The sequence below is a fragment of the Aptenodytes forsteri genome, unplaced genomic scaffold (assembly GCF_000699145.1).
Source record: "Aptenodytes forsteri isolate BGI_AS27 unplaced genomic scaffold, ASM69914v1 Scaffold298, whole genome shotgun sequence".
Taxonomy (NCBI): Eukaryota; Metazoa; Chordata; class Aves; order Sphenisciformes; family Spheniscidae; genus Aptenodytes; species Aptenodytes forsteri.
Genome location: NW_008793956.1, coordinates 374,062 through 401,329, shown reverse-complemented (window position 1 = coordinate 401,329; position 27,268 = coordinate 374,062). Strand labels below are relative to the sequence as shown.

At 38.9% G+C, this 27,268-nt stretch overlaps 1 protein-coding gene across 3 annotated transcripts in view; it reads left to right on the top strand.

Annotated features, from left to right (window-relative positions):
* The window catches only part of NSD3 (nuclear receptor binding SET domain protein 3), a 42,680-nt gene that overhangs the window by 2,416 nt on the left and 12,996 nt on the right, over positions 1–27,268 (top strand). For 2 of the 3 annotated variants that reach the window (XM_019472642.1, XM_009276923.2), the window contains exons 2-18: positions 2,321–2,389; positions 2,846–3,005; positions 3,452–3,606; positions 4,434–4,937; positions 5,753–5,879; positions 9,918–10,018; positions 12,656–12,701; positions 13,294–13,424; positions 13,991–14,119; positions 14,802–14,928; positions 15,331–15,528; positions 16,132–16,302; positions 20,568–20,717; positions 23,067–23,223; positions 23,804–24,006; positions 24,480–24,592; positions 25,420–25,689. In XM_019472642.1, coding sequence (XP_019328187.1) covers positions 2,321–2,389; positions 2,846–3,005; positions 3,452–3,606; positions 4,434–4,937; positions 5,753–5,879; positions 9,918–10,018; positions 12,656–12,701; positions 13,294–13,424; positions 13,991–14,119; positions 14,802–14,928; positions 15,331–15,528; positions 16,132–16,302; positions 20,568–20,717; positions 23,067–23,223; positions 23,804–24,006; positions 24,480–24,592; positions 25,420–25,689 — 2,811 coding nt within the window. The remainder of the gene's footprint in view (positions 1–2,320; positions 2,390–2,845; positions 3,006–3,451; positions 3,607–4,433; positions 4,938–5,752; positions 5,880–9,917; positions 10,019–12,655; positions 12,702–13,293; positions 13,425–13,990; positions 14,120–14,801; positions 14,929–15,330; positions 15,529–16,131; positions 16,303–20,567; positions 20,718–23,066; positions 23,224–23,803; positions 24,007–24,479; positions 24,593–25,419; positions 25,690–27,268) is intronic. The other variant, XM_009276998.2, reaches the window with a different exon arrangement.

The window sequence follows — 27,268 nt, the reverse complement described above, 5'->3', positions numbered from 1 at the left end:
TACATCTTTTTCTTGTTCTTGGAAATGGTTTTTTAAGCCACTTTGAAGTGGCTGTAGCAACTGACATGTCCAGCTGGCAACCTGCTACCAGGAGGCAGTTATAATGGGAAGGCAATGCCCTGAATGGCATCTCCCTTGCGCCTGCATTATACCTGCGTATAGAGGTAGGAAAAGGGGTCTGTTCTCATGGTCAGCTCTCTGCTGAATGCCTCTGCTGCTCGTATGTTGTTCGTCCGCCTGTCCTTTGTTTGCTGCTGTAATCATACGTTTATCCACCAGGTTTCACTTAAATCAAATCTCAGTGAGTTTGGTTCTTTGAATTCAGCTAAAAACACAGTCTTTTATCCAGGCTTTCTCCCTCTTCTCCAGACTTCTGTCACCCCCACATCAGGCTCTCAGTTTTGCCTTACCATTTTGTCCTCCCTCTTACCAGGGATTCTGATTCTACCCTTGAAGCTTCAGCTGTGCCTGTCCCTCTGTTTGGCTGGTGTTACTTGGTTATCACGAGAACATAATCTTCTGTCTTTCCCAGATTGAACTAAAACCTTGCCTCTCAAATTCTAAGTTCCGAGTCATATGTGTCATCTAGAATTCACCAGAAATCTTGGTCTTGCTTTTGTCCTCCTTGTAGCTTCCATTTCCCTTTCAAAAGGTGCTGTTGCAATAAAATCTCTCATGTTATTCACCCTTGTTTCAGACAGCAGCTCACTCTGACATGAACAGGATTTTGTGCTAGTGGGTTTCATTATGAATTATCCAGTGCAGTCTCAGTTTCGTCCTCCCACCATTTGGCTTTCCACTGCACAATTTCATCTTCATGTATGTTCATCATGTACACTTTCGTCATCTTTAGTATGAATGGTATGAGACTTGTAACTTAGGATCATCTTAATAGGAACAAACAAAACTTCTGGTACAACAGTTGTTTTACACTTTTATACTCAGCATGGCTATTTGAAAGTAAGGTGATCTGCAGTAGTTTCCTCATTCTGGCACTGTAATCTCTGTGGAAACCCACTGACTGTGGGGTGATGTTCATACTTGAAAGGCTGATTTGAAATGAAAATTTTATTAAAACATTGTTGAACTTTAAGCTCTGAATACTTGTTTTAAGAATAAGTTACTCTGCTCGTTAGTTGTATCCTGCAAGGAGCTGAAAGTTTGTGATCTGTATAATCAGTTTGGCTCTTCTGGCAGAGGTGAAGTTTCCACTAACTCACTGTAGCAAAAGAAAGGCAGGAGTCATTGCCGTGCTTTCTGCTGTACCAGGGAGGAATGATTCCTGCCCAGCAAATATTAATACGGTCAGTCTTAAAATGCTCATTTTCTACAGACAGCTCTAAATGAGATACTGACCTATGCTAGAACTGAACATCGTCTAGAACAACAAAGGTTACATGTGTGTTTCCTAGTTTCTCTGAGCTGAAGCATGCAGTATTGACTAACATGGGGTCTTCGTTTTAAATGCACTAGGTGTAATTTGGATTAACAGCATTATTAGTTTCTCACTGCATGTGTCTGACTCCTTTTTGCTGCTCTTTGAGTCATTTGACTAATGACTTCTCAGCTGTAGTAAAAGCAAGTGTCTGGTCTCTGTCTCATTAGATAGCTCATGGCCCACCTCTTATCTTCTCACCTGCTGTGTCATCACACTCCCTATCATGGCACTCCACTGATGACGTTAGCTTCTGTTCAGTGGTGATCCCTCTTCTGTCAAAACCTTTTCCTGTCCTACTCTGCCAGAATAGACTGCATGTGTGCCTCAGCCTGGCTTATAAATGCACCGTAAGCTTTATGTTGTTGACTTTTGATCCACCAAAATATATTTGTCAACTATATGCAATTTAACATCGATTTTACAATTTTCATATTGTATATTTAATATGATTTTTGTAATGTAGTTTTTGCAAATAACTGGTATACAGTGAGACTCATCACATTACTATGGATGTCCTTCATATGTTCTTCTCTGTTTCTTTGAAGTTGTATATTAATTTAGTGGAAAGTTATTTGGGTTTATTGTCCCTGAGTGTACGTTCTTCTATCACCTGTTATAGGAGAACATTGTTGTATGTAGGCGTGATGGTAATGTAAATAGTGTAGGGAAAAAAGGTATTTTTTTATTGTGATGCTACTATGTTTTGAATTGGGCGTAAGGAGTCGTCATATTCATATTTTCTGGGTTCATGGTTGCCCTTCTCTCTGCGAATTATTTTTCCTGCCTGGTTTCATTATTATGCTTTTTTTGTTTGTTTTACTGTCCCCTTACCTTGTTTGTGTTTGTTTTCCTTTTTTCTCTTCATTGTTACCCATTTCCTAGAGACCAAATGAGAGGCTTAGCACGCTATCAGAAAGACCAAGAGAAGATACAGTGTTGGAGGAAACCCCGGTTAGTACATATACTAATTAACACTTTTTGAACTACTAGTGTGTTACTATTTTTGGACTAATTATTACATGGGTGCTTTAATTTGTCAGATAAATCAGTTGCCATTTCTTTGAAACTCTTATTAATCATTACTGCATCAAAACATCTCTCGTACTGTATTTATTGCTTTATTTTATCCCAAAAGTAATGTTCTTAATCAACTTATGAAGCGGAAACTTTTTTGGGGTGGTGGTGGAGGTTGCTGTTGTGTGTCTTGGTTTGTCAGTGACTATCTTCTGTAAATCCTAGCTGTATGTAACTCCTTTCTGTCATGTTTCTAAGAAATGTTTATCTTGTGTTAGATTATCAAACGTCAGGGATACTGAGTGAAAAATAACAAGTCCCTGTGGATAGCATGTGCAGCTCTAAGTGCGCTAAATTGTCTTCTGTGGCTTTAAGCTTGCATTTTCTTTGTAGGTCCAGCAGTTCTTGCCTTCTCTTCCAACACAAGTCACCCATGACATCAAGTTTCAGGTTGGCGATCTGGTTTGGTCCAAGGTGGGAACATACCCGTGGTGGCCTTGCATGGTTTCATGTGATCCACAGCTTGATGTTCATACCAAAATTAATACAAGAGGTAAGGGAGGAAGATCTTTGCTAGAATATATCAAGTGTCTGTAGTTGTTCCTTTATTAAAAATATCTTATCTTAAAGCTCCCTTTGCAGGATGAATTCTGCTTGTGTATATGCTAAACAGGACTATTCCTGAAATGTATCAAACTAGTACTTACAAAATTACGTCTACAGATGAGCCTGTGCAAACTAGGCTTGTGCACAGATGCTCCCACTTTTCTCAAGTCAATGTATGTATGAGAAGACACTGATAAGTGTGAGAGTGTTCAGTATGGGCAAGGTATACTTATCTTCCCATCTTAAACTGTTCTAAATCTAGGCCCATCTTGCTTCTAAACTTTAGCTAGGTACTTCCACCTGCAGGAGTCGAGTGATGTGGAGGAGGAAAGCGTAAGCTAAACGAGCAAAGTGATGTTGATAAAACTACTGACTAGAATTTTTCATTTTCAGGTGCCCGTGAATACCATGTTCAGTTTTTTAGCAACCAGCCAGAGAGGGCGTGGGTGCACGAGAAGCGGGTTCGAGAGTACAAAGGACACAAACAATATGAGCAATTATTGGCCGAGGCTGCTAAGCAAGCCAGCAACCACTCTGAGAAACAGAAGGTATGATGAGCACTAATTGTGTAGAGGGTTATCTACAGTGCCTGTGTAAGTGAAACTCTCGTGAGGCAGTTCTGAAACACTGTAGTACTTCACCCTGTAAAGGGTTGTCTGCATTTCACTGGCAGAAGTGTTTTTCGCAAAGACGTGAAAATGTTTCCATACTCTTATGACTTTCATGTGAAAAGGCTGATAGCTGAACCTACTTTGTCGGTTCCTCATGATGGTAGTCATCTTGGGCATTGGATATAATTTTACATCTGTATTAGAATATTAGATAAAACCGTGCCTGTCTGTTCACTATTAACCTGTTCTTTGGAAAATACAGTTTTTAAAGGACACTCTTCCAGCCCCTGATACTAGTGAATATGTTCTTTCCCATTGCTTTATTGGAAAGGAAGTGTTAGCTACAGGAATTACTTACTGTGTAGATGGACTACTTCAGTCAATATATATGCTAATCAAAATATTGATGTGGAAGGAAAAGAGTGTTTATAGAAAAAATAAGGAGGATTTAAAAAGTAGATAAATTAGGATTAATTCTGTGTCTCATAACAGAATTACAGGCTTGAATACTGCCTGTTCTTGTCTTCAGTGAAGTTGTAACTCAGGGTAGACACTTTTAATTGTGATGGTCATATGATCCAGCTCGAGTGTCTGCTTCTACTCTGAGCAGGGGATTTGCTGTCCACCTTTCAAAAATACCTTGTAAATGGAGAGCAAACTTAAATCTGCTGCCTGAGAGATTTAAAGAACCTCAGGATTGCATTTTAAGTGCTATACATGGCAAAATCTTCAGTGTAATTAGCTGCTTGTCTTTGTTCCTTAAGATTCGCAAACCAAGGCCACAAAGAGAGCGTGCTCAGTGGGATATTGGTATTGCCCATGCTGAGAAAGCATTGAAAATGACGCGGGAAGAAAGGATAGAACAATACACCTTCATTTATATAGACAAAGAGCCAGAGGAGGTTTTGTCAAAAGCCAAAAAGACTGCTGCTTCTAAATCAGAGACCAAGAAGAACCGACGACCGAAGCCAGCATTGAACACCCAGCCAGAACATGCCAACGTGGTAGCAGCATCGCCTTCAAATGCTGAGGTGCGAAGACAAAGCCAGCGGAGGCAGTCAAGTGTGGAAGAAGAGGAGCCACCTCCTGTGAAAATCGCATGGAAAACAGCTGCAGCTAGAAAATCCTTACCAGCTTCAATAACCATGCACAACTTGGATCTTCAAAAATGTAACATGTCTCCAGTTGTTAAAATTGAACAGGTTTTTGCCCTTCAGAATGCTGCTGGGGATGGAAAACTCATCGATCAGTTTGTTTATTCCACTAAGGTATGTATTTTGTGTAGTGACTCCTCTTTTGTTACTAAATTATTCCAAGTCTGTCTTACTGTGGAGCTTAAACTTGTGTCCACCAAGCTTTCACAATACATGTTCCTTTCATTGGAGAGATTAAATCTAACAAAAGACAGGTGTGACAACAGAATTTTTAGTGCACTGAACTCTTAATTTCAGTGCATCCAAAAGTCTCTGGCAGTAACCATTTTGACTGGTGGCAGAGGAGCTCCCTACAGATGGTCACATTTTTGCTCATAACACATTCAAAATATTAAAGCTGTTTAATTCCAGCTTCCTAGTTGAAATAATCCATAAATTCTCTGTAAATCTTAAAATCAGTGGATTTGTGGGAAACAGGTAAGATGACAAAACTATTAAAAATGTATTAAAAAGTAATAACTACCTTTTGTATAACAGACTTTTAAAATGAGTTCTGCCTCCTAGCTTCCTTCAGGTGCACAGCAGCTTCTCACAGTCAGTGTAAGGAAAAGGTTTAGGACTATTTCTCTGCCTCCTTCTTCTGCCTCTCTACCTGGAGGGTATTTATTTCATCCTAAGCATTAGAGAGAAGGTAATGTTTAGAAAAGTCACTGGAATATTTTTTTTTTCCTTGTGTGTAAGGGGAGATTGAGAGGGATGGAAAGTTCTGCAAGGAAGCAGCTCAGTAGTAGATACCATCATGTGTATGTGTTGCATTGAAGAGCGTTGAATGTTTCTGTTGTGAGACTTAGGAGTAGATCAGTGTGCCCGTTAGCAACAACACACGCATAAATAGGTTAAGAGAACCTTTTCTTCTTTTTCTTTTTAAGGGAGTTGGTAACAAAACAGAAATAAGCGTCAAAGGACAAGAGAAACTTAATTCTTCATCAAATCAGAGAAATGAAAAAGGAGCGGTGCAAAATGTGTCCTCTCCTGAAACAACTTGTGGGTCAACAGGTAGGCAAAATTGCAGAATCCTTGTCTGAATTTTAGCAATCTAGAATTTAAATTCAAATATCAAACCCAACATTTTCTCATTAGTTAAAAATGATTATTAACATCTTTCTGTTTACATAATAGTTGTAACAAGCATGGCTAATATAACACATGATGAGCCCAGATGCTTGAGAAACACAGGATGTCTTTGTGATGGGATTAGCTGGTTTGGCCTCTGAACTTTTAGCATCTGCAAGTTGCAGTATCTAAGTCAACATATTAGAAGGATGGATGCCTTGTGGAGAGCAGATGGCAAGTTGTTTTAGAAGACAACGTAGTGGAGGTGTGTTAGCGGAGTATTGTAATGGCTTTTGGCACCAAATGTAAAATACAACAGCTGGGATCAAAGGAAGAGAATCTGGAAGTGGCATAGTTCAGTAAGGAATGGCTCTGAATCGGGTGCTTTCCTAGACTTTGTTGTTGAGTTCCTGCATGACCTTTGTAAAGGATAGTGATTTTTTTTTTTAAACTGCTTCAACTAACTCCATCAGCAAAATGAGGTAATGCTTGCCTTCTGAAGGCATTTTAGGGGCCCCATCATAAAGCACTAAGTTTTGAAGTATTATGTCTGAGGGAGAACCACCACTGAAGCAAATAATGGAGCTTGAGACTGAAAAGGGAAAGCCTGGAACAAGTTATTTGAAGTTTAATTTGTAGTACAGTAGTAGAGCAGAATGAGAAAGGTAAACTGGATGAGTGCTTCCTAGACTTGGAACAGAACAACAACATTTTTTTCATGTTTTGATTTTTGAGAAATAGCTAATAGGAAGTCTTCCAAAGGGATTGAGCTTTTCCCCACCAGCAGAAATTTGTTTGTGGTATGTCCTCTCATCATCCTGAAGAGGAGACAGATACCCTTTGGTGAAAGGATGGAGGTTCCTGAAAAGAGACAGTTTTGAGTCATCCTAAACCAAGAGCTTTTCAAGTTCCTCCAGTCCCTATAGTGACTTCTGTTTTTCAACCACAGATTTTCTACAGGCCATGTAAAATCCATTAACTTCTGCATGTTTGTTGCTGTGCTTGTAATTGTATCCTTGGTATAGCCTCAAACATACTTAGTTTTACATTTGGTATGTAAAAGTAAATTTTAGATTACAGCAGAGCACCTTGATATTCTCTCACAGTAGGATGTACAAATGCTCATGGTATGGAAGCAAAAAAAGATGGAACACTTATTACAGTACACATGCTAAAAACTCCTCTTTTCTTCTTGAGAAAAATATCTCATAATGTTGCCACGTGTCACTTCTGCTGTAACTATCCGTCTGTTTGGTTATTTCTCCCTTTCCAAACGTAAAATAAATGAGATTCCAGGTCAAAAATCTCAGTGGTCAACATCCATGGGATCACTGTCCTCTGCAAACACGCTTTAGTTCCTGTACTTGCATAGTTTTTAGGTAGGCTTATTTTTATATACATTGTTTTATGGACTGTATTTGGGGACTTTACAATACAGGCTGAGTACTCCGGATATTCTGGTGCGAGTGGGGTGTCCTCTGGTGTCGACAGTGGTTCTTCTTTTCCGTTTTAGTTGCTGTAGCTACTTCAGTTTTTTCAATCAGTTGCGACTTTAATTGCCTTGCAGCAGGAGAGGTGATCACTGTTTTGTTTCTCTCACCTGGGAACTAAAGGCTTCACCTTCACAATGGCTCTTCAGACGTAGGGGGGTGAGAATTCTGAGCCTCTCTTTTTTCATTTTCTTAGGTTTTTTGGATACGTAAAACTCCACCTGATAACACCCTATAGAGTGCATGAGCTTTACTTCAGTATACACTCCAAACAGTCACTTTCAAAGCCATTTCCAAAGTCCAGACAGTTATTGGTCCCCTCTCATGGAACATAACTGCGAAGTCCTTTTTTCAAATTTAAGGTCACCGGAACTTCAGAATACCTTTACGGTAAAGTATTTTACAGAATGGCTCTGGGAGTCCTTATTAATAACCTGCAGTTAGATATACAGAATTCCATAATGCTGGGAAAATAATTCTGTAACTTGAAATCTGATAATAAGAGAACAACTATGAGAATTCATAGTGCCTCTGGTCTCCACATACAGCTGAAACAGGATTAACCTGACCTGACCTGGCCAGTAGTGAGGTAGATTGCTGGTCTGAAATCTGTCCTGAAACTCTGGATCAAAATACGCACGAAGACGGGATAGGAGCATTGTGGAGGTGATGCACTGGATCCTTGGAGAGCGGGAAGAGGAAAAAGTGCCCGTTGCATTGATCAGTATTGCTTTCAGCCAATATTAGATGCACTGATTCTGTAGTTTCTCCTCTGATACAGGGCTCGCATCTTATTTGCCTTACTACAGTGGGGCAGCGCAGGGAGAAAATATGTTGTTGATTAAATGAACTGTTTGGTCACACTTGCTCAAACTTACTTTAAGCTGCTTCAGAGAATTTTGGCTGAACACAAAGGTGACAAAAGATGGCCCCTAGCTTTAGTGTTGACATCCATCATAGTTGTGTGTGTCTCTCAAAGGATGTGGCTCATTGGAACCAAAAGTTGCACGTGTGCTAACATGAAGGATACTGAGCTGAGTTATTAATTTCTGAATTATTAATAACTCACTGCTATTATTAATTAGCTAATAGGCTGTAAAACTTTTTTCCCTCAAAGAAAAACATAACTCACTGCTATTATTAATTAGCTAATATGCTGTAAAACTTTTTTCCCTCGAAGAAAAACAATTCTTTTTTTTTTCCCCCCTCAGAAGTACAGTTATTGTAAAATGACAACTTTTTCAAGTGGAAAGTTTAGTTACTGAGATATTCCTGAGCCATGCAACCTTGATAAAAATGCTCATCCAATTAATCAAGATGAATCTTCTTTTTTTTTTTTCTGGAGTCCTTTTGAAAAGCTTTCTTTCAGTGTCTCACGAAAGCCTGCATATCTCTCTAGATATTTTATCTCCTAACAAGAAGACGCAGGTTTACAACTTCTAACAGTATATCTGTCTGGCACAGTAAGCTAATTCCTGGTCCCAAGAGTTTGTATTTTTGCTTGGAAGAATATGAAGTATTTTACATTCATGTCGTCTTTTGGTAAAACACCCAAATCTGAGAAACGAGAATAATGCTTCACAACAGATAATTGTAAATCTTCAAATTTCAGTTTTCTGTCAGCACAGCTCTAAGTGTGTACTTTGTTCCAAAAGTTGCACATGGTGTTAAGTGTTGTGTACATGTTTCTCAATATGCCCTTTTTGGAGGTACTGCAGCATAGAAAGGTCTTCTGATTTTGCCAACCTTAGTTGTCAAAAACCCAGCAGCTCCTACTTCATCTCTTGAAATATCATAATAACCTTCATTAATCTGGGTTTGTTTTCCATGGTAATATTTTCAAAAACTTGTTTTTCACTTTCATTAATTATAATAACACATGATGATCACTGCTTCTGTTTGTGCTGAGTTTTCCTTCACCTCTCGAAATCTTTAGTTGAGTGTTCAGATTTCGTATTGATGGCACGTGTTACAGCGTGGTTCTGGCTCTAAGTTTTTGTGTTAGCCAGTTCTGAGAGAAGGCTATCCCCCCACAGAGCAGTGGCACAGAACTGGTGTTTTGAGTGAAATCTTGGAAGCTGTGTTTTGCGTCTTAAATTTCTAGCTTGTTTTAGTTCAAGAAGTTGATTGTGAATACCTTCCCAGAAACGCCAAAGATGGACTGTTTGCTTAAAAATTAACCAAAGTGAAGACTGTGCTTGAGAGGTGTGTTATGAAAATCTGTTTGCCCTACACTGGATTCCAGCTTTTTTTTCACTCTGTTACTAGTGTCTTTTTCTGAAGCTGATCTGTCTGTCTATGGAATCAGAACGTGTTGTCTGCAACCACAGCACTGGTTGGCAAATAGCTTGGAACTGAATTTAAAAATAAAACATTCAAAAGAGGAAAAAGTCTTGGTTTCGTTACTTTATCTGTTGATTTGGTGTTGAACATCTTGCTGTACCTCTGAAATACAAGGAATCATATAATGGAAACCTTTTTCCTTCTTCAGGTTCTGTAGAAAAGAAGCAACAGAGAAGATCGATTCGAACCCGCTCAGAGTCTGAGAAATCCACTGAAGTTGTGCCAAAGAAGAAGATCAAAAAGGAGCAGGTTGGCTTCCTCCATGTAGAGAGTTAAAATATATTGTATTCATAAATGTTGTGGCTTATATTGGTGCCTTTTTATTTTTCTCCATTTTTCCCCATCGGGTTTCGTTTTGGACTATCCTTCATGAAATCCCCTTGTCAATACCATTGCTGTGACTCTGCTACTGGCATCTTCACAGTATCAGTCAGGCTATGGAAAATGGGAACTCAATGATGCAAGACTCCTAATGAACCTGCCATGTTTACTTTGAGATTTCTGTTATGAGCAAATGATCTTGTTTCAGTAACTTCTATTTGATGGAATTGCCACCAGGTTCCTTCCTTTTGCTCTTGATTTAGCTGCTGGTTTGTATTGAGGTTTTGTTTTTCAAATGAAGTTAGACTGATTAATCTGACCACTTTTGAAAATGGACTTTAAGAATGATTTAACTTAAAGATGAATAGTCAGACTTTTATGTTGGCAGACATCAGCAAAACAGATCTTCTGGGATATACGTTTTTTTTTCCTTAAGTAGATCTAACATGTACAGGGCATTCCTTTAATCTGGATGTCAGACAGACAAATGTTGTTGCTTTAAAAAAATTATAAAAAATTCTGTTTGGAAATGAGTAGGAAAGTTCAGTGGATGGACATTAATATTAAAAACAGAATAAACTTTTTTAACAAGTTTGTCAAAGTTGTTGGTTCTTTTCCTTACATGGTTGATTTTCCCTCTTCAAGGGCCTCTCCACTTGAAACCTGAGAATTTTATATAAAATGTTTCATAGTATAGCTTTTACCAGTGAGAATTTTTTAAAAGGGACAGTCAGGCTAAAGATTTATATGGGAAGGGGAAAAATTGTTTTTATCTCTTTTATTTTAATTTATTCTTTACCCTTTACGCTTTGTTTTTGCACTTCATTCACTTCAGAGATTGAAAGTGGACCCAGTTGCTTTTTTTTTTTCATATTTTTCTTTTGATGCCATAGCATTTACACCTGTGTTCAGCAGAAGAATGCTCTAACTCTGGAAAGTTTCTTGCTGAAACTTTAAAGCAACTTAAATGTTGGGCGTAAGATACCTGACGTAGTCCCTTAAGCCTCTTGTCATGAGGTGTTGCAGCCTCCCTGTTTTCAAATGAGTTCTTTTATGTTTGTAAATGTTTCTTAATTTAACAAAGGTATAAGAACCAACAATATGAACTTCATGGATCCCAGTTAGCTTTGCTTGCTTATATTATCTAGCTAACTAAGACTATGAACATTAAAGTGCTTTTCTCAGGAAAAGTATATGACTAAAAATTAAACACAGATGCACTGTAATGCGCATAACCTTCTATGTATTAAGTTATATTAAAAAAAAAACAAAACTTACTAACTTCTTACAATTATGCAACAATATTTGTTACCCAAAGTCAAGTTTTCTTGCAACTGATTCCCAAATTAGTCTGCAACAACTTGGTATAAAATTATAACTGGAACGAGTACAATTAATGGGAAAAACAAAATGTTAATGCTACTGTTACAGTGAATAGAGGAGAAATAAAAGTGATTGTTTAGATTTTATATTTGTATTACGAAATGTATCCTATACAAATCCTTCTATTGTATGTTTTTACCTATTGTACAACAAAATAAAATATTTTTTAAAAAAATTATAGAATAATCCTTAAATATTTACTAAATGTGTTTCTACATGCATATGTAACCACATTGTAAAGAAATAACTTGTAATTCTTAACCTTAAAAACAGGATTTTAGGCAACAACTTTCTTCTATAATTATTATACAGTCGCCAAATTCTCACGTGTTACATGTACATTGGCAGAACAGTTTCTAAACTTATCCTTCTGATATAGGATCGAGAACTTGAACCGCTTTTGCAAGATTGTAAACTTGTCTGCTTAACTGTATACTGACATTGAGTTTCCAGCTGTATAGAGCCCTGCAATGCTGTGTGCCAAGTCCGTCTCGCCATCCCTGGGCGCCTTGCAGCACTCTATACAGAGAGAAAGTCTGTTCCCAGGAGCTCAAGAGTGCATGCTTGGTGGAAGTGCCTTAAATGGCAATGCATTAAGTGTCTCACTAACCCGAGCGTCATACCTGTTAAGGGGAGCTTGTGCTTACACAGGTGTGGGGTTTTAGAAAAGCATCAGGGTTGGCTGCCAAAACGAACCCCGCTCCTGCCTGCTGGACACGGATAAAGCTTTTCTGTCATCTTCATGCCCAAAGGGAGTGATTGGAAAGGACCTTGCTAGTGCACGTATGGCTGCCTTGTCTCCTGGTACTCAGAGTAGGCAGCTAGGATGAGGGGAGCTTGTGCTTACACAGGTGTGGGGTTTTAGAAAAGCATCAGGGTTGGCTGCCAAAACGAACCCCGCTCCTGCCTGCTGGACACGGATAAAGCTTTTCTGTCATCTTCATGCCCAAAGGGAGTGATTGGAAAGGACCTTGCTAGTGCACGTATGGCTGCCTTGTCTCCTGGTACTCAGCGTAGGCAGCTAGGATTAAACCCAACAGGACAAGAAGGCTCACACTAAGAAGGGGATGACAGACTACATCTGAGTTCAGAGATGCTAATCGCTTAAACTTAATGTTTTCTTTTTAATACTAGGGAGAAAAATTCCTCTGGTTTTAACTATGGATTTTCCTATTCAAACAGGTTGAAATGGTTCCACTGACAGCAGTGAAGACAGGATTGCAGAAAGGTGAGTTACATACGAAAATAAACTTTATTAATAATAAAGTTCCTGGCTCATCACGCTTCAGCAATGGCTTTCGTTCTGCGTAAACTGCAGAGGTCTTAACGCTTTCTGGTGATGAACATGATAGATGCTGATCTTAATTTCTGTTGTTGAGGGTTTTCTGGGGTTGTGGTGGTGGTGTTTGTGCATTGCTAGTTGGAAAGATAGTGTTTGTTAAGGTGCTGTAAGCACATATTATACGTCCTCCTTCTGGACATTTCTTAATTTAAAAAAAAAAAAAAGTCTTTGCTCAGCCATATTTTAAAGATGAATGATGAAGAGGTAATCTCCTAAGGGTTTATCCTCTGTTGTAGACAATTTAGTAGCTTCCTCCACTATGTCAGCATGTTCAGAAGTTTGTCAAAAGGTCTTCCTAAGGTCGTTTTCAGTTAATTAGCTTTTTGGGAAGAATTAAACTACTATCAAAGTTGCAAACTGAAAATTAAGGCTAGCAAATAAAGTGCAGTTTCAGGCTGTCTCTCATCTTTCCTTTATTAATTTTAAGCAAAAAAGTTGAGAACATCTATTAAAACTAATTTTAGTATGTTGTGTTAAGGTGCCAGCGAGATTTCAGATTCTTGTAAACCTTTAAAGAAAAGGAGTCGTGCCTCAACTGACGTAGAACTGACTAGTTCAGCTTACAGAGATACATCTGACTCTGATTCAAGAGGACTCAATGATTTACAGGTAAAGGCATATTGTTTCTCACAGGGACTTGTTCATTTAATCTGTCAGTATAATAGGCTTTTCAGTATTGCTAAATATGTGAACGCTGTATTTTCTACAAATTCCATGTCTTTTATTGTTTAAAAAATAAATCCTCGTCTTTTTCTTTCTAATCCCCTCCATTGTATTGATATTAAAAAAAATACAATCTTTCTTTACAAATTTTCCTACTTCTTTGTCTGGCAAAACATTGGTTTAGATCACTGACTCGGTTTGCTTTTTGGAAGGTTGTTAGATTCTCTGGGAATTGGGAGATGCTGCTGTATTTTGGTGTAAAATTGAGAGGTGCCTGGAAAAAGTAAAATAGATACCTTGATGGTTTTTCGCTTGTACAGGTAAAAGATATGTCAAGAAGGCAGCACTCCTTGTATCATTGTAATGAAGTTCAGCAACTTTCAAGGACCTTTGTATCTCTTGACATATCGAACGATCTTTTAATCGGTGGTGACTTAACTATTTTTTTTCCAGAACGTGGCTGTCCTTTGAAAGTGTCTTGTTTGAGTGCCTTGGATTTTTCCTCTTTGTAGGGTAGTTTTGGAAAACGTTCAGACAGCCCATCAGCTACTGCCGATGCTGATGCTTCTGATGTGCAGTCGGTAGACTCTAGCTTATCCAGGAGAGGAACTGGAACAAATAAAAAAGACACTGTTTGTCAGGTAAATGATGGTACTGTAAAGAAATGAATACTAAAGATGTATTATCCATTTCTGTTAGTTTGCGCTGACAGACTCTTCAAATTGCGCTACTTTGTTTTAACCATGTCTCATAATTCAACATCTCAGATAAAATATCAAGGCTTTTAGGAGTTTTTATGCTCTGGAAATGATTCATAAGCCCTCCTGCATGCTAGGAAGCTCAAAAGCTAGAAAGTGGCGTCTAATCCTTACCTGCTAGCATAAGTAGAAAAAGTAGATGCCATTTTCTGCTCCGTTCGAAGATTTCAGATGGTCTTTCAGGATAGGGCAGAGTGAGAATTTTCCAGTATTTTGGAGAGAAAATCCTGGAATCTTCTGGCTGGTTTCCTGGTCGATAGGGAACAAGCTGCTCTCGCTCTTCAGGTGCGTGAGAAAATGAGGAGTCCAGATGGATCCTGTAGTGCCTCTCCTATCTCTGTCCAGGCTTGCGCTGTTATGAGAGCAAGATGCAGAAAGTGCTGGGATTGTCTTCAGCCCAGAGACTTATCAGGTCTGCAGTGGGTTGTAGGCCAGCTCTCCTGCCTTATCTTAGCTCTGAAGAGATTTCAGCCCGTTTCTATTCTTTGTTAAACATCTGGTAGTCATTTGCATTTCAGTATGTCAGGTACCCTTTGTTCTCTGACGAGCTGTCTGTTTGTTTAAGATCTGCGAGAGCTCTGGTGAGTCTCTGGTGTCCTGCGAGGGCGAGTGTTGCAGTGTCTTTCATATGGAGTGTCTCGGCCTGAAGTCAATGCCCGATGAGAAGTTCATCTGCACTGAGTGTAAAAACGGTGAGTGTGTTCCCGTGTCTGAAAAATGGGGAGGGATTTCCCACTTTGCTGAGGAGCTGTGTGCTGGTCAGAACAAACTGAGATAGTAAGTTTCCAGGGTTTGGGAGTGCGTTTGGGTTATTCTATTTCTTTTTTAACCTCTGAGGCCAGATTCTCATTTTCCACTTAGCGACTACCTGGTAAGAAAAAAAAGTAATAAACTGTTTAGGGTTTTACTCAGAATAAGGGACTTTCTGTGTTAACAGCAATTGCATAGTTATTGTGGATTATAGTAACCAACTTACCTGTTTGAAGGGAAGGAGCCTGTGTTGCTCAAACCAGTGTAACTGTTTTTTTTAACAACATCTGTATCTCAAAGACTTGGCCGTTACAATTGGGCTTCCTTTTTCCTTCTTTTGCAAGGAGAACATACGTGCTTTTCATGCAAACTTCCTGGCAAAGATGTGAAGCGCTGTTCCGTCAACACGTGCGGTAAATTTTATCACGAGGCCTGTGTTCGCAAGTTTGCCACTGCTCTGTTCGAGTCACGAGGATTTCGTTGCCCGCAGCACTGTTGTACTGCCTGCTCAATGGATAAGGATATTCATAAAGCAAGCAAAGGTGAGAATAATAGAGCTGGCTTTGAACAGCAGGAGGAAACTCGAATGGCGTCATCACAATAACAATGAATATAACTCTACCCTCTGTAATGCAGCGTGCAGCAAGGAACAAGGGTTTCCTTCTTAATGAGGTCATTAACTTAAATCTGTTGTGGGTGGGAAAACAGCTAGCAGCCTGAGATCGCTGTCTAAGTATACCTGGATCTGCAACATCTATGTCATCTTTTGTTGCTGGGTTTAATGGGAGCCAAGGGTTAGAAGTGCAAGGCCAAGGAATGCTTTTTTTAAAAAGACAGTTGGTAGTGGCCTTTAGAACAATTATTTTTCAAGAAAAAAAGAATCCTTTTTGAAATTAACCAAAATATTTAAACAAAACAAGTAGACTCTAGAATGATTAAAACCATGTATTTTTTCTTAACAGAGTTTTAAATTGAAAGTCAAGAGGTAACCTTTGTGAAACTTTTTTTTTAAAGATGTAAATGTTTCTTTTAAATCTAGTACTCTGATTGGAATAAAAATCAGCCTTGCATCTGTCTGTGGTGTCTTCTACCATATCCTGACTCCAGGGTGACACGGTGCATTTTTCTGCATTTATATTAAACAGGTCGCATGGTGAGATGTTTCAGATGTCCCATTGCCTATCACTCAGGAGATGGCTGTATTGCTGCAGGAAGCTTGTTTGTGTCATCCCACATTCTCATCTGTAGTAACCATTCCAAAAGGAATCACTCCTCATCAGCTGTAAATGTAGGCTTTTGTTTCGTTTGTGCAAGAGGTGAGCACACTTGTTTTTTTTCCCCTGTTTTATAGTTCTTCTATGGTCACTTGTGCAGTTTAGTCATAAAAATAATGTATTTCATAAAGAAAAACTCCCTTAGGGCTCTCTGGGATTTAAATGCTGCCTGTGATTATTTTTTTTTTTTTGGTCAACAGTTCTCATGAGACTTCCACTTGCTATTTTGGTCCGTAATATTTGATATTCAGAAACAGCGATAGGTACTCAGAAGGCCTACTTGTGTTGCCAGTAGGAAAAAGTGGATGTGAGCCCCAATTCCAGCCATTGCAAGCTGAGAATGGATGCTGTGTTATTATTCACTGTCTGTTAAGCAGAAGGGGATTCTTTCACCACTCACAAACTTAAAACTGTTTAAATTTTTAAGGCTAAAAGGTAGGATTTACTCATGAACTAGAAAAATTCATTTTAATTTGTAACTACCATCACATTTGAGAACTTTGAAAGAAAAGCATTTACAATACTGTATAAACAAGTTTCATGCTGGGATTTTCCATATGCCAAAGTTCTCTTTTTTCCTTTTTTCTTTTTTTTTTTTCCCCCCACTTGTTACTTTTATGGCTCTTAAGTCACTAGTGTTCTGCCAGATAGCAGGTTGAAAAGTTTTGGTGCATCAGGTGTTTTAGTCGCACAATGCAAAGATACCATTATTCTCTCAGATTAATTGAAGTGACACTGTTAGGCGTTTGAATAATAATATGTATTGTACAGTATTTCAGAAGTTTATGTTGGATGTATTCTTTTCAGTAGCTTTGAAAGTCACTAATAAGGAAGTGAAAATGAGATGAGTCCTGAAGTGACTTGTTTTCACTTGTGTTCATTCAGTTGGAGGTTTAGTATGGGAAAGATTGCCTTGAATTTGGAATAGCAGAGTAGTAATTAAAGACCTTTGAATAGGAAGGGAAGGATGGTGCCAGAATAATTTCCTTTCTACCTCTCTCCTTTCTTCCTCTTTCCTCATTTCCAAGTAATTTAGGAGCCATCACAAAGAATCAAGTTTATAATAAAATAAAAAAAAAAAAATCCAGAAGCTCAGAGAGAAACAGTAAGTTTTAGAATGAGCCTTAGAAAAGCTCCTCTGAATGTGTAAAAAGATGTTTGCAACATGGGTCAGTGTTTCTCCTTTTGTGGGCTTATTTAGACATTTTGGGGCCACCCCAAAACAGGATATGCATGGTGTGAATCACAGCAGCATTGCATAAATGTACACGTGCAAATTTGACATTGTATGTGTCTTTATGCTCTTTTGGTTTAGGTTTTTAGGTAGCCTTATATATGTTTTGTGTTTAATTTTGGTTGATAGTATTATTACACGTACAAATGCACAGTCTGAACAACAAAACCAAACCAGTTGCCGCGTCTTTGAAATAGAGCTAGCTGAAAATGTGTGACATAGCATTCTGTTAGCAGATCGATGCTTTGGAGCATTCTGCATCAGATGCTAACTCAGAGAAAAATCAATACCTATCCTTCAACATTATTAATTTAACCAATAGTTATGTCCAAAAACCCAACATAAACACGCGGAAATAAGTTGTTTGTTTTCTAGAGCTAGAGTAGAATCATTAAAAACAATTTTTGTGGTAGGTAGAGCAGTTCTATAATATTTTCAGCACTTTGGTTTTATGTTTTTTATCTCAGTTGTCCGGAGTCAGTCTGGTACCAGGATCAGATATAGGTTTATGACAGAAGAGTTTCTGTGGATCTTCCCTGGTTTGAATGTCAGATTAGAAATGTCTCTTGGCAAGGTCCAACGGTGGCTTTAGTCTGCCCCTGTAAGTATTAATGTGAAGAATTCTGTATGGTAGGATGATGTCTTGTCCTGCTACTCTGCTCCTGCATGAGGTAGGTCATAGGATCTTAGCCATTAGAGAACTGTGCTGATGTGAATGTCGCTGATCTCAATTATAAAAGCTGTGTTTGTACTAAGATGTGAATGGAAAGCAATGGCAGGCTTCTGCCATTGGATTTATCCTAAATATTTTGTTTTCTGCCAATTTCAAAACACTATTAAGCTGTAGTATCAAAATACATTGCATGATACAAACCAGCTAAGTAAATTTCTTTGAAGTTATACTTCAACCCTGTGGCCAGCTACTACAGATGCTTGAAGCTGACTTAAGATCCAAATATCATAGAAGAACCTACTCTAGATTGTAAATCTGCAGTAGTTTGTTACAGATACATATGAAGGTGAATCTCCTTGAGAACTTTTTCTCCAAGTTTTGGCTACTTTGTGACACAAAGGTGTAAAATAGAGGCCTCCTACTTCTCTTGGGTAGAACCTATTTAAAAGCTTTATGAAAAGGAATACCTGCTATTTGGCATCCATCTTACGTATATGGCACAGAAACCAGAATTTAGGAGTAGGATTCCAAAACTGAAGGGAAGTAAGGGAGTCTTATGCTTGCTGAAGATGCAGACCTGCATTTATTTCTAAAAAATAAATGAAGTGCAGAAGAAAATTGTCATGCCTTTTTTTTGGGGGGGAGGGGGGTCCCATTTGACATTGTTTTAGTAATTCTGTTTATACCTGAATCTAGCTTCATCAGAGATGAAACTACAGAAGTCTGTATTTTCTTCTGGCAATATAAGTAACCTCTGAACCCCAGCAGTTGGAATTTCCTGTCCTGTGTATTCACTGAGTCTTAGTTACGGGAACTTGAAAAGTTACAAACCACTACCACTGACTGAATCCTCTGTATTTTACAGCAACTATGTACTTGTTCTTCTAGAAAATTTTTGTGGGGTTTGTTTCTACTAGGCGTAGCTGGAATCAGGAGCCAGTGTGCTTCACCGAAGAAAGATTGTGCGAGGTTTACATTTAGCAAACTCCCCCGGATGGGTTGAATTGAGTCCTGTCTAGTCATATGTGGTCAGCGTGAGGGACATAAGGTGAGGACAGCATCTGTGGCAGGAGCACTGAGAGTACCTGCTCAGAAAGAAATGGGGAACTGAATGCTTTAGAAATACTTGGGCATCTGTATGTGAGAACGGTTACGTAATTAGTTTTAGCTGATATCAGAAGGAGAAACTTTGTATTTAGATGCAAAACATCACTGAAGTGAGAAAATGTAGATGAGACAGTCTATAAAAGATACAAACTTGCTTATCACGAGATACTTGAAATATGGTATGTTTTAAGACTTCTCATTCACCTTCCTGAAATACCCTTCATTAAGCACATTGTAGTTCACATAATTGCATGCGTAGGTCATACTTGTTTTATGAATCCTCCTGAGGACGTGCTTTCCAGGTAGGCTGACGCCGTTCTCCTTACAGCAGTTTTTTAGGCACCCCAGTTTGAAAGCTTCTCTACAGCACTCAGCTCTGCGGGTGTCCCACAAGGGAAGCAATTGGCGGCTATCTTGGTAGCTCATCTTTCCTGCTTCTTTGGGTCTCAGTTGCTCTGCTCTTCCCATGAATTGCTGGCCAAATGCTTCTGATCTGTAGCTATGGGGCTCTCACCTGGGCTGCCTGGCTCTTTGGAGCAATGAGGAAAAACTCTTCTGGGTGGAGAAAGACAGAGAAATGCAAACACATCGTTTGAAATAAATGCATATAGGAGAACAGAGTGTTTGACTGCTCCAAAGTGTTTAATTTGGTGGCTGTGGGAGGGCAGGGTTGGTGGAGCTTTACTTAAAAACAAATGGCGTAGGGCAGAACTTTCATCCGTTCTTTCCCCTCTGGTGCCTTGCAGAATAACTGACCCCCCTTGTTATTCTTTTCCAACACAATTATAAAGGCAAAACACTTTCATAGATAAGATCTTAGAGGTAGATTTGTAGTAAGTGGGATGGTGAGTTCTTGTATACAACGTCTGCTTTTTCAGTTTGTAGCCCCAACTAACAGCATGACCTTTGATGCAGTGACCATCATCCCCAGCTTTTCAAATTAGCTTTTTTCATTTGGGAGGGAGGGTGGTTCACACAGATTATAAAATTTGTTGCTTTTCTTGTGCTTTTCTATAAATGCACAAATTAAGGGTAAAAGCACAATTGAAATTCCACTTAGAAGCAGCTTATTCATCAGATTTTTCCAGTTACATTTTAATTTAGTCTCTCAAACACACAACCTCTTTCTTAGTCAAGAAACTTTCTGTCAGACTTTTCTTTTTCTTCATTTTATCTTTTTTTCATTCACACATAAATGCATTAGAGGTGTTCATTTGATTTATTTTATTTTCTCCTTTATGGAATCATGGGTAGTTTCATTGCAACTCATCTCTTTCTGTTTGTTTCGTATAGGGTTGGTAGTGCAGGATCATTCAGACCCCCTGTTCAGTTCATATGCCTATAAGTCCCACTACCTACTGAATGAATCAAATCGTGCTGAGTTGATGAAATTACCTATGATTCCTCCTCCTTCGTCAGCTTCCAAAAAGAAATGTGAGAAAGGTAACCAAAATAGTTTCTTTCTCTTTAATTTACTTTCGCTTTTTCTATTATTTCTCTCTCTTGAAATCAAACAAGAAATGTCTGCTTGTCAAGCACCACTTATTGCTTTTCAGTAAACTTCACTCATTGATTATTGTGAGCGTGTGTTCTTGTTGTTGGCAATTTTTTTTATTACAAAAGGGCTTAAAATAATTACTGTCGCTAAATTCTCCTTGAAAGAGGTTAAATCACTTTGTATCTGGCCTAGGCTATTCCAGCTTCAGGGAAGCTATTTACACAGTAATGAGAAGAGGTGGCAAATAGAGCTTGATATTGTTGCAGTTCAGTACTTACCAGGATGATGTAAACAGCTTCTTAAATTGATTTTATATGTGGAAGAAGAGGGGGGGATGTTCTGTTTCAGATCTTTTAGGTAGCTTATGCAGAGCCTGAGAGAAGAAAGGATTTTTCAGGTTGAACGCGGGTGGGTCCTGTTGCCATCCAGAGGATGTCCGAAGGGGGAAGGCAGCCAGGTTTTGCCTGCGTATGTGTCCATTAGTCCCTGGGCCTCGTGTTCCACCTCCACCAGCTTGGGACAGCCAGTGCTCCTTCCCCTCCTCGCAGGACGGGTACTCGCTTTCTGAAGCAGTGCTGCGTGTAGGAGTGGCAGGAGATGCTTTCTGTCCTGTGCAGAAAACGCTGCAGCTCCGGGAGAGAGAGATCGTTTTATTCTGGTGTGGGTGGTGCTGTAGCATCTCAGAATACCTTATGGGGAGATAACTGTTGTCTGTATAAAATACTCAGATGTAATATTTTATTCCCCACAGAAATTTGATTTCCCGAGAGTGTTCAGAAACGGTGCCCAATTAACCATTCTAAAGTTAGGTTATTTTGAACGTTGCTAGATTGATGGCTTTCAGTAGTTCCTGTAATTCCTGAAAACAAAAATTATTTTGAGCCCTCTGCTTAGCTTGAGCAATATCTTACTAATGCATCCTGAGAGCAGTGTTGGTTTTTTTTCTTGCTTAGCACTGAAAGTTTTGTGTTTGATTTTGTTTGATTTTTGCATCTCTTGGCATTTTACCATGTTGGATAATGTTTCAGTAATTTACACTGGGTCTGTATTTCCTCTGAAATAACATTTGCAAAAAAATATTTTAAAGGTTAAAATTTTATTATGGATTTGGGGAGCTCTGGAAAATCCATATGGTTGGATTTTATTGTTTTTAGCAGAGGAAATACAGTATTGGAAATGCAACTGATTTGTTTAAGGAATGCTTATTGTGACATGCAACAATCGATTAATGCAATGACATTTTTGAAAGTCTATAGGTGGACAAGATTTTCTGATAAATGTTTGAAAGTTGCTATTCACACTTCTTTTGATATTGTGCTTGAAAATTGCTTTAAATACTCTCAAGTCTCTCCCAGATTTTTCATCTGGGACACAAAAACTTGTTAATTTTTTAAAAATTTATATATCTATAAAAATGTGTGTATATATATTTTATATACTTACATATATAAAATATTACAATATGTGTAATGTATCAAGTCTTATTGTATGAGCTGCTTTGTTTGCTGAGGGTGGCTTAGAGATGTGCTGTGGCTCTCCACATTTAATACATCTGCCAAAATATAAGCCAGCCAAAACAACTTTTGTCCAAATAAGTGTAAACTTCAGAAATTAATGTTAACCACTGTGCTAAGATTTCCTTTGTGCACAAAAGGAACTTTTGGGATGGGGACAACTTGTGTGGTGTCTCATTCTGCATTATGTACTGTGCTCATACTGGTAAATTTCTTTTTGTGGAATAAACAGACTTATTACAATTCTTTTATAACGTCCTTGGTACAGAAAAGCATTGATCAACCTATAGGCTGCGGGGTTTTTTAATGCACACTAACTGATTGCAGAGGGATTCAGTCATAACAATGTTGATTGAAAAAGTGTTTCTTAAAAATTTGGTTATTTGTCATTGTTTTGGCTATCACCTCACCAAAGAAATAAACCAAAGTTTTGGCCATCACCAAAGAAATGAAAGCTAACAGCACTGCTTTCAGATGCAGTGCTTCCTTTGGGAATGTTGTTTGTCCTGCCAACTTACCTCACGTTTAAAAAATACTCAGCTGCTTTTTTGTGTATCTTTGATGCAGTTAAGAGTCACAACTTGTGCATTATATGATTGCACTGCACCATCTTTTTTAACCAACATTGTTAAGTTTGACTTGATCCCTTTCTTTTGCCATTTTCTTCTGTGAGGCAAACAAGAATGTAGAATGGATGATTTAAAATGAATGTCAATTGCTATGCATAGGGGGAAGCAAAACCTTACTTCTATAAACCAAGCAGGGTTTCTTTGTTTAAAGGTGGAAAACTGTTATGCTGTGAATCCTGCCCAGCTTCCTTTCACCCTGAGTGTCTCAACATAGAAATGCCTGAAGGATGCTGGAATTGCAATGACTGTAAAGCTGGCAAGAAGCTACGTTACAAGCAGATTGTTTGGGTCAAGCTTGGAAATTACAGGCAAGTTCACTATTTTTGTTTTTTAATGCTTTGGATGTTTTTAATGTACTATAGAATTACAGGAAGATAAAGCAGCTCAGTCTTCGTAAACAAGAACTAGAAATACAATAGTTCATCTACTTTGTGTCCGACATCGACGTCGCCCTTTAAATTAAATTCTCCTGCTTTTTCCAGGCAATGATGGATACTTGATTGCACTTACATTTGCTTTGTAGAGCGTAATAGAGAGATGGGAAACCAGGGGCTGTCTGATAGAACCAAGATGGCCTAGTTTGTGTTTGCTGTTAGTCACCTGCAGGAATACAAGCATTTGTAGGTGATCTTAGAAGTCCACTCTTGTGCCACGGATGTTCTTACAAGGCTTTTCCAAAATCTGGAATAAGAACTTTTCTTGTGTTTTGCATGGTGCTTCCCAAGTATTGCTAAAGGGAGCCTTGACTGCATGAGGAAGGAGTTAATTTCTTTAAGAAAGGAAAACTGGCTTTTATTTCTCAATGCAGTTAGGCAAGCTCAGAAGCTAAGGCTATAGTTCAAGGAACTTATATTCTTTTGTTTTTTTTTCTTCTCCCCTACTTTTCAGGTGGTGGCCAGCAGAGATCTGCAATCCCAGGTCTGTGCCTCTCAACATACAGGGCCTCAAACATGATATCGGGGACTTCCCAGTATTTTTCTTTGGTTCACATGACTACTATTGGGTACACCAGGGCAGAGTTTTCCCTTATGTTGAAGGAGATAAAAGCTTTGCTGAGGGGCAAACTAGTATTAACAAGACCTTCAAGAAAGGTAAAATCAAACAAAGTTTATAGTGGTTTATGACAAAAATTCCACATGTTTGTGTCTCCATCACCACTTAACCTGCATGGGAATATTATGTGACTAGTGTTCTGTGTTCATGTAAAATTGCAAACATTGTGTAGATCCCTTGACTGCAGATAAAAATAGGTTTCTTTAAGTGCCTACTCATTGTGTATTGTTGTGGGCAAGTTCAATTCTTCCACAGACTGGGAAATGTTAAGATGGAGCTTGGGCTCTGCTGCATGGGATCATTGTTCAGTATCTCCGTACCTACTGAAAAGCGCCTGATGATAGATTCATGATATACTGCAATAACTCATTTTTAGCTTGTGTTTTTGTTTATAGAGTTCTATTCCTAACTTTAAAAAAAAAAAAAAAGAAAAATGTAAATACATACATGTATATATCTGATTAACAGCAGCTGGTGCTAATTGCTTTCTATTTTGAACTCCCTTGCGCAGCACTTGAAGAAGCGGCAAAGCGCTTCCAGGAGCTGAAAGCACAAAGAGAAAGCAAAGAGGCATTAGAAATTGAAAGAAATTCAAGGAAACCTCCACCTTATAAACACATTAAAGTGAGTTGGCTTCTTTCTTTTCCTGTTTTTATTCTGTGCATTGGTAAGCTATGTATTTAAACCAATATTTGCAATAGTTCAAGCTTAAGGAAATTCAAATAAATAATTTTGCTCTTCTTCTCAAGAATCTTTTGTTCTGTCTTATAGTACCATAAAACATTCTTTTGGCAGAGTATTTGTGAGAGAGAGTTAACGGTTGAAGAACAGTTTCACCTAAGGTAGAATTTCGCAGGTTGCAAGCTCATGTCGTGTGTCTTAGATACATGCTGGCTATTACTAAACTTTGTTAACACTGAACTCAATATTAGTAGGAATACTGACTGTTCATCCTACTGCAGAGTCTAACTCCTGCCAGCAGTTTTGGACACATAGGGCTTGGTGTTATTTCTTTAATGTTTTTAGATTTAGTTGGAAGAAATCCCAGTGATGTACTTGATAAACTTTGTGTGCTTTGAGTTCCTGAACCAGTAATTTTACTGGGGAGAGACTCATGCTGTACTGTCTGGAGTCATGAGTTTTAATGTTCTTCACTTAAATTGCTCACTACTGGCTTCTCTGAACAGTGTATGTCCCCAATTAAGTTGGTAGCTGAGTGGCAACAGATGCCGTCTGTAAAAGTGCATGCATGTGTCTGCTTCTGAATTGCAGGAAGTATACTTGTTGTGACACACTGTCCTTCAAAAGGGTCTAGAAGAAAAATAATGACATAATCGTTAGTTTCTTGCCTTCTCGTGTCAGTTGATAACTGGCCTCTAATAAAGCTGCTGAGTTTGTGTTCTTTGTGCGTTGTCCTTCATTTATTCTTTTTTTTTTCCTTTGTTCCACAGTCCAACAAGGTAATAGGGAAGGTTCAGATTCAGGTAGCTGATCTGTCAGAAATCCCTCGCTGTAACTGCAAGCCATCGGACGAGAACCCCTGTGGCCTGGAGTCGGAGTGTCTGAACAGGATGCTGCAGTATGAGTGCCATCCCCAGGTGTGCCCAGCGGGAGAGCGATGTCAGAACCAGTGTTTCACCAAAAGACTCTACCCTGATGCTGAAATCATAAAAACTGATCGACGTGGATGGGGTCTCAGGACAAAAAGGAGCATTAAAAAGGTAGAATTACAAAGGACAAAGGTTGTGATAACCATCAGTGTGGTTTTATGTGAAAACACTGCAACTCTGAGTACGTTAAGCGAATGCATACAAAAATTTCAGCACTTGCAAGTAAATGCTTTGTGTTAAAAGGACATGAAACTTTTGTAGGTGGAGCTGTTTTGACAGAAGCATCTTAACCTTGATACTTACAGAAGAAAAGCTAGTTCCAGGTGATTGTGAATTTGTGAATTCTGTTCGTGGAGGGAAAGAGCGTGCGTGTGTTTTCTCATTGCCTACTGGGCAAAAGAGGAGAGAGCGGTCTGGGAAAACGTAGTCTGAATGATGGTTTCTTTCTCCAAATAAGGCCATTAAAGATGATGAAATATTAGAGGGCTGGCAAAATAAGTGGCCTGTTTTTTCTGTGGTTTTTTTTTCCTTTTCTTCCCCTCGTCCTTATCATAAGCCAGCAAATGACGATCACAAAATATGAGAGAACCTCAAAGGGTGGGTGGAGTCAGCTTGAATTGTGAGCCCCTTTTCAGGGGGTTATTCTTAAGTCTTTCCTTTTGCCTTGCCTTTTTACGCTGTTACACAGTGACATGCGGACGGCATTTTCCCGTTAGCGGGTTGCTTGGAGTGGGGGAGTTTGCGGTATTACTCTTACAGACGTCTGGTAACGAGTCAGCTTTCTCACCTTCCTGGCGTTCAACTCTTCAGCCTGGATTTGTTTCAGAAGAACTCACAGGGGATTAATGAAACGCTTGAGGTGATCAGGCTGCATTGGACAACAAACTTTAAAGGTTCTTAGAAGTTCAAGAAGGCAGAGAAGAATAATGAAGATACAGAGATTTCTGTTGATGGAAATGACGCTGCTATTGTAACAAAAAGCAGCAAGGACTGACTAGTCTCAGGAAATGTTACGGACTTTGGCTTAAATACTAGAATGGCTGGCGTCTTTGAGAGTATTCGTGGGTGCAGTCAGTGAGGTGGGGGAATGGGAATATTCTTCCCTGACTGTCAGAAAGCCATTGGATGTGGATCACTCCGGTTTTCCTTGACACTGTATTGCTGCACACTGTATTACTGGGGATACCAGTCTGGGATTCAGGTGGGATACGCAACGGTTGATATGAAAAAACAAAATCTTACACTTGCATATCTAAGTGTGAGAATCCTCGTCTAGCTGGATTGCAGTCTTGCTGTACTTCGAGGCAAGCATGAGGATGATTGGCCTGGATTTCACCTCTGCTTTAACTTGCCAGGCAGAGGAATGGATCTGATGGACGGATGTGTGTTTTGCTCTTACTCATGCAGGCTTCGTTGTTTCTGAACAAGGAGATGGCTGAGCATACCTGAAGAGAAGAAGATGCAGTTATGGCCACAGATGGGATTGGACACTTTAAGACTTCAGGACAAGTTGTTTTTGTCATGTAACCCACATCCTCAAGACTCTGCTCTAGAGAACTCTTTTGCTCTTGGTTGCCTTCATATTTTCTTCAGTTTGAATTTGCACTCGTCTAGCAACAACAATATCCTGGAGCTTCTCATCACGAGGAAACAGGCTGTAGTTATGGTGGACTCGAACTTGATGTGAGAA